The sequence below is a fragment of the Eschscholzia californica genome, unplaced genomic scaffold (assembly GCF_041429995.1).
Source record: "Eschscholzia californica isolate CP2 unplaced genomic scaffold, dmEscCali1.0.p SCAF_6, whole genome shotgun sequence".
NCBI classification, from domain to species: domain Eukaryota; kingdom Viridiplantae; phylum Streptophyta; class Magnoliopsida; order Ranunculales; family Papaveraceae; genus Eschscholzia; species Eschscholzia californica.
Window position 1 is genome coordinate 15,640,152 of NW_028238483.1, and position 15,814 is coordinate 15,655,965.

At 38.8% G+C, this 15,814-nt stretch overlaps 1 protein-coding gene across 1 annotated transcript; it reads left to right on the plus strand.

Moving 5' to 3' along the window:
- Positions 1-13,301: 13,301 nt before the first annotated feature.
- LOC147531970 (uncharacterized) lies at positions 13,302-15,037 on the plus strand. The gene is made up of 3 exons (XM_086649877.1): positions 13,302-14,428; positions 14,523-14,613; positions 14,747-15,037. The coding sequence occupies exons 1-3, from the start codon at positions 13,302-13,304 to the stop codon at positions 15,035-15,037; spliced, it is 1,509 nt and encodes a 502-aa protein (XP_086506003.1).
- Positions 15,038-15,814: the final 777 nt, after the last annotated feature.

A 15,814-nucleotide genomic window follows, 5' to 3' on the forward strand; every position in this document is an offset into this window, starting at 1 on the left:
GCATTTTTGCGTGGAATTGCCGGGGATTGGGGAACACCTCGACAAGAAATGCTCTTTATCAGTTCCTGAAGGCCACTTGGCCGGATATTATATTTATTTCTGAAACTAAGCTTTCTTATTCGTGTAATTTTCCTTTTTTACTTAATTTAGGATATAATAATTATCGCCAATTCTATCCCAAGGCAGAAGTGGTGGCCTTTATTTAGCTTGGACAGATAATATCAACATTAGTATTAATTCCTCTGATGTCAATCTAATTCATGCTACTATTCATGATTATAATTTAAATATGGATTGGGATTTATTCGCCATTTATGGTCCTCCTCATATGCAAGATAGAATATCTTTTTGGACTAATTTCTTGCTAATTCTTTCTTCAGTTACAAATCCTTATTGCTGTATCGGAGATATGAATGCAATCGGTCAAGCATCAGAAAAGAAAGGGGGCAATCATCCAAATTCGTTTATGAATCATTTCCAATCATTCATCCGACAGAGTGGACTAATCGATTTGGGTTTCAACGGACCTGCTTTCACGTGGTCAAATAATAGAGATCGTCATCATCTGACCCAAGAGAGACTCGATAGAGCCATGGTATCATCAGACTGGTTATTAACCTTTCCAAACTCAGGAGTTTTTCACCTCCCGAGATATTCAAGTGACCATGCCCCGATCCTTCTAAAATTGAAAGTGCAAGGTCAAACAGTCCCCACAATTGAAAAGTTCGAAAAATATTGGACACACCACCAAGAATACAGAGAAACATTTTCATCAAATTGGGAATCGGCAATAGGAACATTTTATGAAAAGGCAAAATCGGTTAAATCATCACTATTAATTTGGAGTAAAAGATCGTTTGGGTCAATAAAGGACAGACTAAAGGCACTCCGACAGAGACTTTTAACCATTCAGGCACTCCAACCGTCAACATTATCTTTAGAAGTAGAAAGCCAAATTCAAGAAGAGATTATTTACCTAGAGGAGGTAGAAAGGACAAAATGTGAACAAAGATCAAGACTCAAATGGGCTGCTAATGGGGACAGAAATGCAAGAGCTTTCCATACATCCATGTCAATTAGAAAACAAAAGAATAAGATCAATCAGATAAAAACACAGTCTGGCAACATTACTTCTAACGAGAATGAAATAGCTAACGAACTAATTAATTTCTTTCAGAATTTGTTCACAGCTGAACATGTCGTTCAACCACCAATGGAAATCCTGGGTGCATATAAAGTAATTCCAGCTGAACAATTAAGCGCCATCTCAGGAATCCCAACAGCAGAGGAAATTAAAGATGTGGTCATGAAGATGGAATCTAACAAGAGTCCAGGTCCGGATGGACTTCCATGTGAATATTTTCAAGTCAACTGGGACACAATAGGCAACGATCTCATAGGGTATATTCAGAACATTTTCCTCACGGGTATGATTGATCCAACCCTCAACAATACCACATTAGCATTAATTCCTAAGGTCAAGATTCCGAGTTGCGCGTCAGAGTTCAGACCTATCTCACTGTGCACTTCCATTTACAAATTCATCATGAAGATAATTGCAAATAGGTTGAAACCTTTCCTAGAAGATAATATCATGTGGACACAAAATGCATTTGTCCCCAATAGGCAAATTTTAGATAACATAGTAATCACCCAGGAGGTTTTACACTCAATGAATGGATCTCGTGCCATAAATGGGGGATTTTGTCTAAAAATGGATATGGCCAAAGCATATGGTCGAGTAAGTTGGGAGTTTTTGGCATTGGTGCTTAAAGCCATGGGCCTGTCTGGCCCCTTTCTCAATCTCATTTTACAGTGTATCACAACACCTAAATTTAGCATTCAGCTAAATGGTCGACTTTATGGTAATTTCAGGGGCACAAGGGGCCTTCGTCAAGGATGCCCCTTATCCCCTTACCTTTTTATCCTTACCTCTCAGGCCCTCTTCCTTCTTATTTATTACTATGAGTCAAATTGTTTGTTTACAGGATACAAAATAAATTCATCTTGTCCTTCAATCTCACACCTTCTGTTTGCAGATGATTTGATAATTTTTGGTAAGGCAACATCAGCTAATCTCACTTCTATTATAGAATTTATGGAATTATATTCCAGGTTTTCAGGACAGGCAGTGAATTACGAAAAATCATCCATTTACTTTAGCTCTGGAGTCACTCCTGATCTCAAACAACAGTTCGTCAATACATTGAAAGCACCCATCATGACAGACCAAGCAAAGTATCTTGGAGCTCTAATTTTAAAACCAGGTAATAGAATAAAGAGTTTTGATTGGCTACAGGACAAATTTAAGAAAACTCTAGCAAGATGGAAACAAAAATTTATATCACAGGCAGGTAGGACAGTACTTATAAAATCAGTATTAAGTCCATTCTGTGTGTATCCATTTAGCTATCAACTATTACCACAAGGTGTACTTAATCAATTAGAGAGGGAAGAAAGATCATTTTGGTGGGGACATGGGATACATGATAGGAAGATACATTTTATCAATTGGGATATAATAACAAGTTCTAAAAAGCATGGAGGCCTAGGCATAAGATCTTTAAAGGAGGTCAATGAATCTCTTATAGCAAAAATGGCTTGGAGATTTCTCACTAACAAACAGGCAATATGGGTTAAATTATTAAGTGCTAAGTACCTACAGAAGGAAGACTATTGTAGTGTAAATAAAAATTCACCTGCATCACCATTTTGGAAGTCATTGCTTCAAGTTTGAACAACTTTACAAAATAACACCATTTGGATGATTGGAGGTGGTTCGGACACTAGAATAATGGAGGATACATGGATTCCTGAAATGAGAGAACATATTCCAACACTCACTCAGAATCTACCACAAAATTTAACATGGGTCGCAGACTTAATTGATACAGATTCCAAAACTTGGAAAATAAATCTGCTACAGCAATTTTTCACTACAGAATCAATCATTGCTATAACCAACATCACAATTTCTTCAACAGGTGAAAGGGACAGACTCATTTGGAAGAATACAGAACAAGGACGATTCACAACAAAATCGTTTTATACAACCATTAAAGTCAGACCAATATTACCTAATGAAATTGGTGATTTCCCTTGGTCGAAATTCTGGAAAAAGAAAGAGATGGATCCGAAGGTACAATTGTTTATATGGAGGTTAATACATAATGGGATTGCAACTTTATCAAATATGAATCACAGAATCCAACAGACGAATCAAAATTGCAAGATGTGTCCAGATGATGAGATCGAATCAAATACCCATCTATTTGGGACATGCAAGACATTTAAAGCATTCATTCTCTCGTTGCAGGATATCGATTTCACAGATTTAAAAGAAGATCCAATTCAAAACCTCAAAGAAATTCTAAATAAAGGAAAGGATTCGAACGAGTTATGGTACAAGTACACTTATCTGTTGTGGCATTGGTGGAAAGCCAGGAATGAAAAGCACTTCCAAAACCAAGATTTCGATTTGCATCGCACTTGGCACAATATTTCTTTAGACCTCAAAAGATTTCCTTCATTATCTGTGTTTTCTTCTTTTTCGAATATTTTACAGGACAAAGCTTGGAACCCACCATTATATGGACGAATCAAGATCAATGTTGATGGAGCTTTCAAGAGGGACAGAGCAGCAGCAGCAGCAGTCGCAAAAAATTGGAGAGGAGAGACGATAGATTCAGAAGTACAAAGTTTCCCACCGGTTTCATCTCTTCATAGTGAACTAAGGGGAATGGAGCTAGGGTTTCTTGTAGCTGAGAGATTGGGGCTGCAGAGATTCGAAATAGAGACGGACTCCTTGGTCCTGGTTAACCTAATTTTGGATGGACGAGATGCTTCCCCTTGGAGATTGATAAATGATCTTGATCGAATACGTGGCTATCTAACGGATAGAGAGGTGGCAATAAAACACTGTCTCAGAGAAGCTAACTCCGCCCCACATGAGTTGGCGCAATCCCTGTTGAACCCATAACTTTGTCTGAATGTTATGTTTGATCCTTTTTTTGGATTTATAAGCTTGTACTCTTGTCATCCTCAGGATGTTATTTATGATATTAGCTTTTCTGTCAAAAAAAAATCATCTCAACCACCCAAGCAAAACGATAAAATGGGAATATAAGGTCCATGCTACATCGATCAAGAATCTTGTCCCGCAATTTCAAGGCATCATGATCTCCCATATCCCACAAAAAGGACACGAATTAGCAGATATTCTGACAAAATGGTCAAAGATTGGTAATAGTAATTCTATTTGGACTGTTATTCCCTCTGTAATTAGTCAAAATATTGCAAGAACTCTTTTATGTATTAATTTATCGCACCATCAACTAAAAAATGAATATATAGTTAAACTAGATAGGAAGATAGAGAGAGTAAACGTTAAATTTCAAATCTCTAACCTCTATCCCCTCCTTGAAATTTGTCTCATGTAAACATTAAATAAAGTAAAAGTAGTCTACATTCGCTTTAAGGCCCCTTAAAAGGACCTTCAAATATTACCATATAGCCTTTAAGACTCCTGGACTCCAGTGTCAATCATGGTCATATCTATAATCTAATCCAATCATAAAAGTTGTATTTGTTTGTGTCCTCGTGCTGTAACCAATGTCATTTGATGAAAGCACCGACTCTTGGAGTTTTTTTCGTAAAAAAAATTGGTTCATCATCTTATTCACTTTTCTACCTTTCTTAATTGTTTCCTATTGTGTTAATAATTGATATATTTATGGTCTAAAAATTTTTATGTTAATTATAATGACCAATATATGTCTTTTTTTCATGTAAATATAATATGAAAAGATTAAGGTAGTCGAATTCCTCCTATAAAATATATATACATATATATTCGCATTATAATGATTCAACTTTTGTCTGATGCACACACTTGTACCTTGATTTGTACAAATAAACTATTGATGTTCGTATATAACAAAAATGGTACATGTTAATTTTTTTATGCGCAAAATGTTATGGTGCCACATTTTAACAACTTGTTTCGGGCCACCAAAATGTCAAGGTCGGCCCTAATATGACCTTTAAAGGCTGAAGATGTCTTAAAAATCAGACTTTTATAGTGCTTGTAGAGGTGGAGGCTTTGGAGCATAAAGAAAACTCTTTGGAGCATTAAGACTAAGTCAAGCAAGATTGGCTTAAGGGGCACATTTATTTTTGGGTCCAAAAATTTACTTAATTGAACTTTGCCTCCAAATTTTCATATTCTCATCCACCACCACCACCATTTCCGAGCATCATCATTCAGACCACCAATCACCACCGCAACCTCTTCTTTCGTATATCTTCCTTTTTTTCTTTCTCTTTATCTCTCCTACCCGTTATCTCTTTCTCTCTCTCATTCTAAATCTCACTCGCTCACTGTTACCCTCTCAGTATCTCCGTCTCTCTCACTCTCTCTATCTCTCTCTCAATGTTAATCTCACTATCTCGGTTTCTCATAATTCAAGGGAAGGGAAAACTCCCCTTATTTGGGACCCCCTTCGTCTGAGAGAGATGAGTGTGAGAGACTATGTGTGTGTGTGTGTGTGAGAGAGAGAGAGGGAGCGAGAGCAGAAAAGAGGAAGAGAGAAAAATATGAGAAGATGAAGATTAGGGGGCAGAATACAAAGAATCCATGTTTTGAACCCAAAAATAAATATGCCCCCTCAATCATGACTTACTAAGTGTTCATGTCCCAAAGCCACAATCATATTAAACTCATAAGTCTTGATGTCTCTTTGTGATATCTTTCCATGATTTATCACTGCCTTGTACTGACGGTTGTAGCCCAATTAAAAAAAATTAAATTTATTTACAGTTTATTAGTATAGGTATTAAATTTTATGTAGTAGTTCATACAAAGAGGAATCCTAATTAAGAAATTTCTTTCCTCTGATTTGGATATTTTTAAACTTGATGATTCATTTGAGACTTGAGATTCTACATATCTCGAACCCTAAATCTATATGTTTCTCTAATGACATTCTTGTTCACTACATCATTTTTTTTCTCTTCCTTCTAAATTATCCATCTCGTTTCCCCAACCATATTCTTTCTTTTTCTCCTTTCTTCAGTCTCCCTCTGCATGGGCCACTTTGTCCATTTTTTTTTTAACTTTGTCCGTTTTCTTACGTCATTGTTTGTTTTCCTTCATTACCGTTGTTATGGCATTCTTTTTTTCCACCAATGATACCACCGCTAGCTTTAAAACTCATCCTCCAAATACTCCAAGCACTTACCTAAACCAAGGAGCATTCGCAAACAGCTGATCTCTTCAAGATACTCTTGTTTCCTACAGTGACGTTAACACAATTATCATAATCACATTTTTGTTTACCATGAAAAAAGTCCGCGATAAAATTATGAATGCAAGGCACAAGAATTCTAGGGCGAATTAAAGATTCGATTCAATTCTATTAGTGATTTCAAACTCGTCCTAGAGGGCACAGTTTGGATAACCAGGGATGGTCAATTATTACTCAAAACCATATAAGCTCAGGAAACTTCCTCATTGTGAGAACTAGAGAAGATGGCGAGAGAAAGGCTGATTTATTATTATTCGCAAACGAGAGAGAATTCGTCTCTATATATAGAGCGAATTATACAGAAGTTGTTAGAGAGAGAAAAATACAGAGTTCGTCTTTCCTTACTAACTTTGACAGTTAGGCATAATAGAAATTAGAAAAAGGGAAAAATACAAAAATATCCTTGACTAATCATCTTATCTCCTCATTACATTTACACTCTGAATACACTCCTATAACCGAGATTATCTTCTCTCTAGTGTCTCTAACACTCCCCCTCAAGCCGAAAAGGGAGAAACCCACATCAGATTGGAGAGTAGAGAGAGAAATAGTGGATTAGACAAGCCTTTAGTGAAGACAACGACCAATTGAAGATGTGATGGCACAAACTCTAAGAGAAGAGCACCCGAGGCAGCCAGCTCTCTAACAAAGTGACAATCAATTTCAACATGCTTGGTGCGAGCATGAAAGACACTTGAAAACAAATGGAGCCTTAAAAGAAATCCCCAACTCAGCGAGAACATAAGATAACCAAAGAATCTCAGAAGAGGCAGTAGCTAGAGCTTTGTACTCAGCTTCTATGCTCGACTTAGCCACAGTAGGTTGCTTCTTGGAGCACCAAGCCACCAATGTGGACCAAAAAATACACAATATCCAGAGGTAGATCGACGATAGTCAGGGAACCCAACCCAATCAGAGTCACTATAGGCAGTGAGAGAGGTAATATCACCAGGAGAAATACAAATACCAGAACCAAGAGAACCTTTTAGATATCGAAAAATCCTCTTTACTAATTGAAGATGAATGTCTCTAGGGGGTTGCATAAAATAAGCCACATAATTAAGACCAAAAGAGATGTCTGGCCTGGTCATGGTGAGGTATTGGAGACCACCAACTAAGCTCCTATAGTGGGTAGGATCATCCAAAAGAGAACCTTCATCCTTATAAAGTCTTTTTCCAAATGGAATGGGTGTAGCAATAGGCTTAGAATCAAGAAGCTCAGCCTTTTGAAGTAGCTCCATATTATACTTGTTCTGAGTTAAGAGAAGTTCAGAAGAAGAATTAAGAGAAGACACCTCAATACCCAAGAAATAGTGTAAGGAGTCTAAGTCTTTCATGGCAAACTCAACTTGAAGTGACTTAATCAAGGATTCTATCAAACCAGGAGAAGACCCAGTTAGGATAATGTCATCCACATAGAGAAGAAGGACCAGAGTATGGCCATTAGCTTGAAAAACAAACATTGAATGATCAGTAGCACTCTTCTGAAACCCATATTCAAGAAGAAATGATGCAAATCTAGTGAACCAGGCTCTTGGAGCTTGTTTTAGGCCATATAGGGATTTGTGAAGATCGCAAACCCAATCCTTTTTGGTGGAATCTACAAATCCTAGAGGTTGAATCATAAAAACATCCTCATCCGAAACACCATGGAGCAAAGCATTTGAGACATCCATTTGTTTCATAGGCCACTGATTTGTAACAACAATAGTGAGAACAACTCTAATGGTGGAAAACTTGACCACAGGGCTAAAGATTTCTGAATAGTCCAAACCATCAAGTTGATGAAAACCTTTAGCGAGCCGTGTACCTTTATATTGAACCATCAGCCATCAATTTTGTCTTAAACACCCATTTGCAGCCCAAAATATTCATTGAGTCAGTGGAAGGAACCAAAGACCAAGTATTATTGTGATTTAAAGCCTCAATTTCCTCTTGCATAGCCTGTCTCCACTCGGATGCTTAGAAGCTTGAGTATAACAAGTGGGATCAGAAGGATTAGATAATGATGTTAGATAAAACTGAGTAATGACAAACTAAGTATGAGACACAAAATCAGGAAGCTGCTTAGGCTAGAGCACCTATCCTTGATCTAGTAGTCATTGGATGAACATGTGCAATAGGAGAAACTGTGCTACATTCACCAGGTGTAGGAATAGAATGTAAGGGAGAAGGAGCATTAGGTGAATGTAAGACAACATGTTGCTGAGTTGATAATGAGATAGAAGAAACTAATGGTGTAGGTATTGATAAAATAACATGAGATGGCGGAGGAGGAGAGTTAGCAGAAACAGAAATCTCAGCACAAGGAAATGTGTCCTCATAAAAAATGACATTTCTAGAGATATACACTTTATATGTGTTGAGATCAAGACATTTATAACTGTTGTGAGTTAAGCTATACCCCATAAAACACATTTAACAGACTTTGGGGATAGCTTATCTTGTCTTGTGGAGGCTAATAACAAGTGCATCCAAAAACCTTTAGAAAAGAATAATCAGGTGAATGAGAGAATAGTACCTCATAAGGAGACTTCTGATCAAGTACCTTGGAAGGTAATCTGTTATTGACAAGCAGCCTCAAAAGCATCAAACCAATATGATTTAGGAAAACTACTTGAAAGAAGAATGTATTTCCCACTTTAGTGATTTGCCTATTCTTCCCACTTTTGTGGTGTATATGGAGAATATAATACCATTGTCATCAAGGAATGTCTTAAACTCTCCTTTAGACAATTCAGGAGCACCATTACTCTGAAATATCTTAATAGATGTGGAGAATAGGTTCTCATAAGCTGTCTTGAATTTCTTAAACCATGACAGACCTTCTGACCTTAGTCTCATAGGATAAATCCAAAAATATTTACTGAAGTGATCAACAAAGAGAATATATATAGTACTTTGCCCCATTAATAGATTTAACAGGAGCTTTCCCCCAGACATCACAATGAATCATCTCAAGAGGAGAAGAAGAAGTGCTACTTGATAAAGGAAAAGGTTGACATTTGCTTTTGCCTAATTGGCAAGAGTGACAGACCTTAATAAAATCTTGTGAATCAAGCTGAATAAGACCTCTAGTGTTCAATTTCTCTAACACTCCTTTAGCAGTATGACCCAATCTCCTATGTCAGAGAGAAGGAGAAGCTGTTAAAACAACATTCATACTAAGAGTAGTAGCTTCAGTGTTGCATTAAGTATGATACAAATTGTTCACCATAGGACCCTCAGTAAGAACATCACTAGAGAGTAAGTCCTCAATACTATAGCCCCATGGAAAGAATTCAACAGAACAATCATTGTCCTTTGTGAACTTAGCAATAGAAAGTAGATTCTTTTTCAACTGAGGAACCACTAAGATATTATGTAGATCAAAATCATGGTCAGATGTTTTTAATTGAGTATGACCAGTACTCACTATATGTATAGAAGAACCACTACCAAACCAACCATAACTGATTCATGGCCTAAGTAAGGAGTGGAATGATTTAATGCCTGAAGATCATAAGTCATGTGGCTAGAGGCTTCTCAATCAGCCAACCAGGTCTTAGAAGAAGGAGAAACAATAGTAACAGCTAAGTTACATTCTTGAAGAACAACCACATTACATTCCTCTTGAAATAATTCTGAAGTATCCTCATGAGTAGAATGTGAAGGAGACTTATTGTCTCCAATATGAAGATCAGCAAAAGATTGAGAATTCAGAGATTTGTTAGGTGCATATCTGAATCTACACTTATTTGCTTGATGTCACCACTTATGACAAATACCACAAGGAAAAGAAGTATGATCAACATTTACTGCCTTTCGGTTCATAAGTGGATGTTGAGATTGTTGATTTGATGATTGTGAATTTGAAGATGTAGGTTGATTTGAATGTTCAATCTGATTCTTAGAACCTTGAGTCTTAATAGAGTTGGAGCCAACCGATTTGTGTTTATGATTTGATTTTTGATTATTCGATCCTTGTCGATAGGATCTTTGATTTTTATTTGAACCTTGATTTGCATAATAAGATGATTGATCATTTGCTTCTTGAATGAGGAGCCATTGCTCATGATGAAGCAACTTTGATCGTAATTCAGGGTAGTGAATTTTATCTGTTGGATTATCAACTGTGACAACAAATTGACTAAATCTCTTTCCTAAACCAACTAGAATTATTCGAATCATTTCTTTTTTAGATACTTTATCATTAACTGAAGATAAAGAATCAGCAAGTGACTTAATTCTTCGAAGGTAATCATTGTCATCAGAATTACCTCTTTGAATATTCTAAATTTGCCTTCGAAGTAAGTCTTGCTTAGCCTCAAATTCCTCAGCATAGATCTCGTTCAAATAACTCCATATCTTGAACAAAAGTGGCTTTCAAGCAATATTTTACAAAGCTATCATGCTTACGCCAATGTTGAAAAGCTGGATTAATGATCTCATTATCAACTGAATCAAGAATAATAGGATCAGGTTGGGTAATCGATCCATCAAGATAGCCAATTATCTCATTACTGATTAGAATAGTTTCAAACTGATCGCGCCACAGTAGAAAGTTGTTATCATCGAGTTTTTCAGATACATAATTGGTGATGTTAAGAGTAGATGTTGATGATGAAGCCATATGAACCGGTAGTTTCTCTCTCTAGAATGAATTTGCGGCAGCGATTTGAAAACCTAGATGCTCTGTTACCATGTGAAAACTAGAGAAGATGGAGAGAGAAAGAGTATTTATTATTATTCGCAAATGAGAGAGAATTCGTCTTTATATATAGAGCGAATTATACAGAATTTTTTTTTTGAACTATTTGACAGTTAGGCATAACAGGATTTTTTTTTGAACTATTTGAATTAATATTAAAGAGAACAAAAATGATTACAAGAAGAACTAAACAAGACCCGAAAATAGCTCGAAAAAAACGGGGGAGCGATGCGGCCACTCCCCCGTAAAAGCAACCACCCAACAGCGAGAACTGAAAACAAATACAAAAAATAGCCCCCTCTCGGCCGGATCAAGGGCGGGTCCTTCGCTAACAGCAAAAAGCGCTCACCGCGACCCCTAAAACAACCCACAACGAAACAAACTAGAACTCTTACTCTTACGCTTACAAGAAACACGGCTCCCACCCCGACCACCAAATTAACTACCTACCTAACTAACCTAACAAATTAACCATCCTCCCCACCCCAGACAAAAATGACATCAACTGACCCCTATAAACAGAATGACCTAAGACCCTTTGCCCCCCCTCCTTGGACCCTCCCCGACTATTGAAACCTTCACGCTCGGTCTGGCTGCTCTTCATCATCCTCCTTGCTTTTCCCTTCCTTATTTTCCTTCTCCTTCTGAGTTTTTCTTATTGGATTATACTTCCTGGGAGTTGATAAATTCCATTGTAGGAGCCTTAGTTCTCTAGTTTGCCCTGCAAACCTCTTCTTTTTAATTCTCGCTCTCAAGGCATCCAAAGAAGATTCATACACTGTTACTCGATCCTGATGGGGTTGTAGAGAGGCCATTATTGAAGAGGCTTTGCTAGGATGGACTCTCCATGGTCCGTTTGCATTACCTCTTTTCCTTTTGTTGTCGTGCTCTGAAATGGCCCAACTGACCACCCCAATTCCTTCATCTTTTCTCCAAACTTATCCTTTCCGGATCCCGAGGCCTCCTCCTCCTGGTTGTGCTGAACCCGAGTTGGGGTTTCCAACGATAGCTCGCTTGAGACTTGAGGATTAGGAGTGCCTCTAGCAACCAGGCTCAGACATCTTTCGTCCACTGCCCGTTTGAAGCCTTTTACTTTGTGAATTGCTTTCTTGAGGCGCTCCGGCCCAACGTTAGTTTTAGCCCACTTTACCGACATATCCATGAGGACCCTCACCGCCGACAGTACCTCCTCCGGCTGGGATGTTTCTTTGACTGAATTAAGGTTATCTTTGCCCGGTTACACCTTGTCCCCCATTATCTCCTTCCCTTTTTCTTTTTGGACCTCACTCCCTGTCCCTCTATCTGACGTACATCGGTCTAACTATAACTCCTTCTCCTGTATACACTCCTATAACCGAGATTATCTTCTCTCCAGTGTCTCTAACACTCATGAATACACTCTTATAACCGAGATTATCTTCTCTCTCGTGTCTCTAACACTCATGAATGTCAATATGTCGCGAACCAGCCCCTTTTGGGTTCTCAATTTCACAGCATCCCAGTCAAGTAGTCAACTATCAACTAGGGCCATAACTTTATTAGACAAATCCATCTGTAAGTCCAATTCCACAAGATGAGGAAGAGGTATGGGGAGCCTTTGGTTGTGGAAAGGTAGAATTAAACGTCAACCGGACATTTCCTATACAAATTTCTCAAACTAAAAGATGGCTCGGTTAAAAAAAATCGTGATACCGAAACATGAAAATAAAAGGTAAAGTTTCACCAGCCACAAATTAAAGTGGTACGGACCATTATAAGAATGGTTATTAAATTTTTTTTTTTAAACCAAGGGAACCATTTCCATTAGGGGTTATTTCCCTAATGGCCCCCTACTTTGTGACCAGCTTCCCGCCTGGCCCCCTACTTTACAAGAAATACCCATATGGCCCCCTAGTCGCCGTTAACGTCAGAAAACCGTGAAATTGCACATTTCACTTCCGTAATTGCCCTTCCGTGTTGTCAGGCATGCCTGACAACCACGCCCCGTCAAATCGAAACATTAAATGGACGCAACCCGTCAAATCGACGCATTAAATACCAATCCCCATCAGGTTGCCTTTCCCCCATGCCCGCCGTTTCTTGGGAAGACAACGACTCCCCTTCGCCTTCACCTACCCACCCACCATTTAACTTCCCTCTTCTTCTGGTTCATTCTCTCTCTGACTCTTATCTCTTCTCTCTCTAAAACTCTGCTGCATTCACCTACTTTATTCTTCTTCTTCTCATCTGATTTTCCCCAAAATTCTTCCATGGACGACAAATACGAACCCCTTTATCTAGTAGAAGAATTTATGAGAAACCAAGAGATGACTGTCGATACTATAATGAAATGGGTTAGGGCAAATCATGGGGTGAATGTCACGTACAAAGTTGCCTGGAATGCTAAGAATATCATGTTGGAGAAGGTTAACGGGAATTTTGAAGAAGGGTATCGTCTCGCACCAGAAATGGCAAGACAGATACTTCTGTCTAACCCAGGTAGCATTGTAACTGTTTCTAGGGATGACAACAGTGGCAATTTCACAGGTATGTGTGTCTCTTTCAAATCTAGTATTGATGGGTTCTTGAATGGTTGTAGACCAGTATTGGGTCTCGATTGGTGCTTTTTGAAGGGTAAATATGTTGGTGTATGTTTGTCTATAATGGCTCTCGATGCTTGTAATGGCCTTTTTCCAATAGCCATATACATCTGTCGAAATGAGTGTAAGGAAACCTGGACTAGGTTCCTTGAGACTGTTGGAGGTCATCTACAGAGACACCCTCAACCTCTTACCCTTATTTCAGACCGACAGAAAGGGTTAGTAGATACTGTATTTGGTCCTGGTAGGCATAGGTACTGCTTCAGGCATATGTACAAAAACTTCAAAAGGGTCCACCCTGGTCTGCATCTTGAAGAATTGGCTTGGAATGCAGCCAAGTCATATACCAGGAGTGGGTTTGATAGATGGATGGGAGTAATGGAAAGTACCAACTTAGTCGCCAAACAGTGGCTTATGAGAGAAGACCCAAGTACATGGGCACGATCCCATTTTGATGAATCTGCTAAGTGTGAGTACATCACCAACAACTTCTCTGAGAGCTTCAACAGTCAAATTTTGAAGTTCAGAGACAAACCTTTGTGTAAGATGATTGAAATGTACTGGATGATGGTTATGTCATCTATATATAACCGAAAGATGAAGGCCAGGGGATGGAAACAGGATGGATTGGTACCAAAAGTGGAGAACGAGTTGACAAAAAGGAAGGAGAGCATTAGGGACTACATTGTATCACCATCTGACTCAACTCTTTGGAACGTTTCTATACCTAATAGGGCTAGGTGGCAAGTAGATCTGAACTTGAAGACTTGCACCTGTTGTGCATGGCAGATCTCTGGTTTGCCATGTGTACATGCACTGGCTGTTATAGTGCCTAGGCGAGAAGATCTGAGTAAGTAAGATTTATTTTCCCTATTGGCCCCCTTTCCTTATGTTGTGATTTTGGACAAAGTGGCAACTTATACTATGTTATCTTCTGTTCATATATAGGTATTGCAGTCACTTCTTCACTGTTGAAGCCTTCTCGAAGACGTATAACCATCGAGTTGTTCCAATTCCCGATGAATCAGTGTGGGGAGAGGTAAATTTTTCCTTTTTGCCCCTTTTCCTTTTTAGCCCCCTTTTCCTATTTAGCCCCTTTTCCTTCTTAGGCCCCTTTTCCTATTTAGCCCCTTCTCCTATTTAACCCCTTTTTCTTCATATGCCTTATGCAGCCCCAATATGTAGTAAGACCTCCTGTACTTGCAAGACCTCCAGGCCGACCAAGGAAAGAAAGAAGGAGAGATCGGGACGAAGATGGTCGTTACATTTGCACAACTTGTGGTAACAGAGGCCACAACAAGAAGAGTTACAGAGGAGCCCCACCACCAAATGCAGCAAATGTAGGAGAATCATCTTCAGGAGGTCGAACTCAGAGTCAGCAAGGAAGAGGTAGAGGAAGAGGCAGGAGAGCCGCTGGATGGGGTCAAGTAAGAGGAGGTGGACGGAACAGGGGGACAACTTAGGAGGTCGAACTCAGACTCGGCAGGGAAATCAACAGAGTGAGCAGATTCAGCAAGGAACTCAGCAAAGTGACCATACTCAGCAAGGAACTCAGCACAGTGAGCAGACTCACCAAGGAAGTCAGGAGCAAAGTCAACAACAAAGTGGTGTAGCCAGTCAGCAAAGTGTAGTCGGGCAGCTAAGTCTGCAAACTCAATCGCGGCCTTACACTAGGCCAAGGTTAGTAATTCCTGGGAGGCCCGACACACATCCCATCTTCATCGAGCCAAGGAGTCGAGGAAGACGACGCACAACCTTTTTCAGTATGAGCCGAAACTCGGGCGGCCTGTGATAGCTTTTGAAAAGTCTTTTGACGTTCGTGAATGGTGTTTATTTGATATTTTGGACATGGTATGAATGATGTTTTACTTAGTAATTCGATGTGATTTGAACTTAGTATTCTGGATGTTATGAATGATGTTTTGAACTTAGTATTCTGGATGTTTATGAATGTGTTTATTTTGAACATATCAATTTCCTTAGTGTTACGATTTAGTTTGAACTTAGTATTCTGGATGTTTATGAGTGATGTTTTGAACTTGGTATGTTGGATGTGTTTTGAACATTATATTTGAGCCTTTTCCCATATGGCCCCATTTTCCCATATGCCCATTTCCCATATGACCCCATTTTCCCGTAAGGCCCCATTTTCCCATATGACCCCCTCACTATGTGATACTGATCTATCCACTCAAATAACAGCAGGTAGAACAAAGATGGGCAAAATATAATGTAATTCA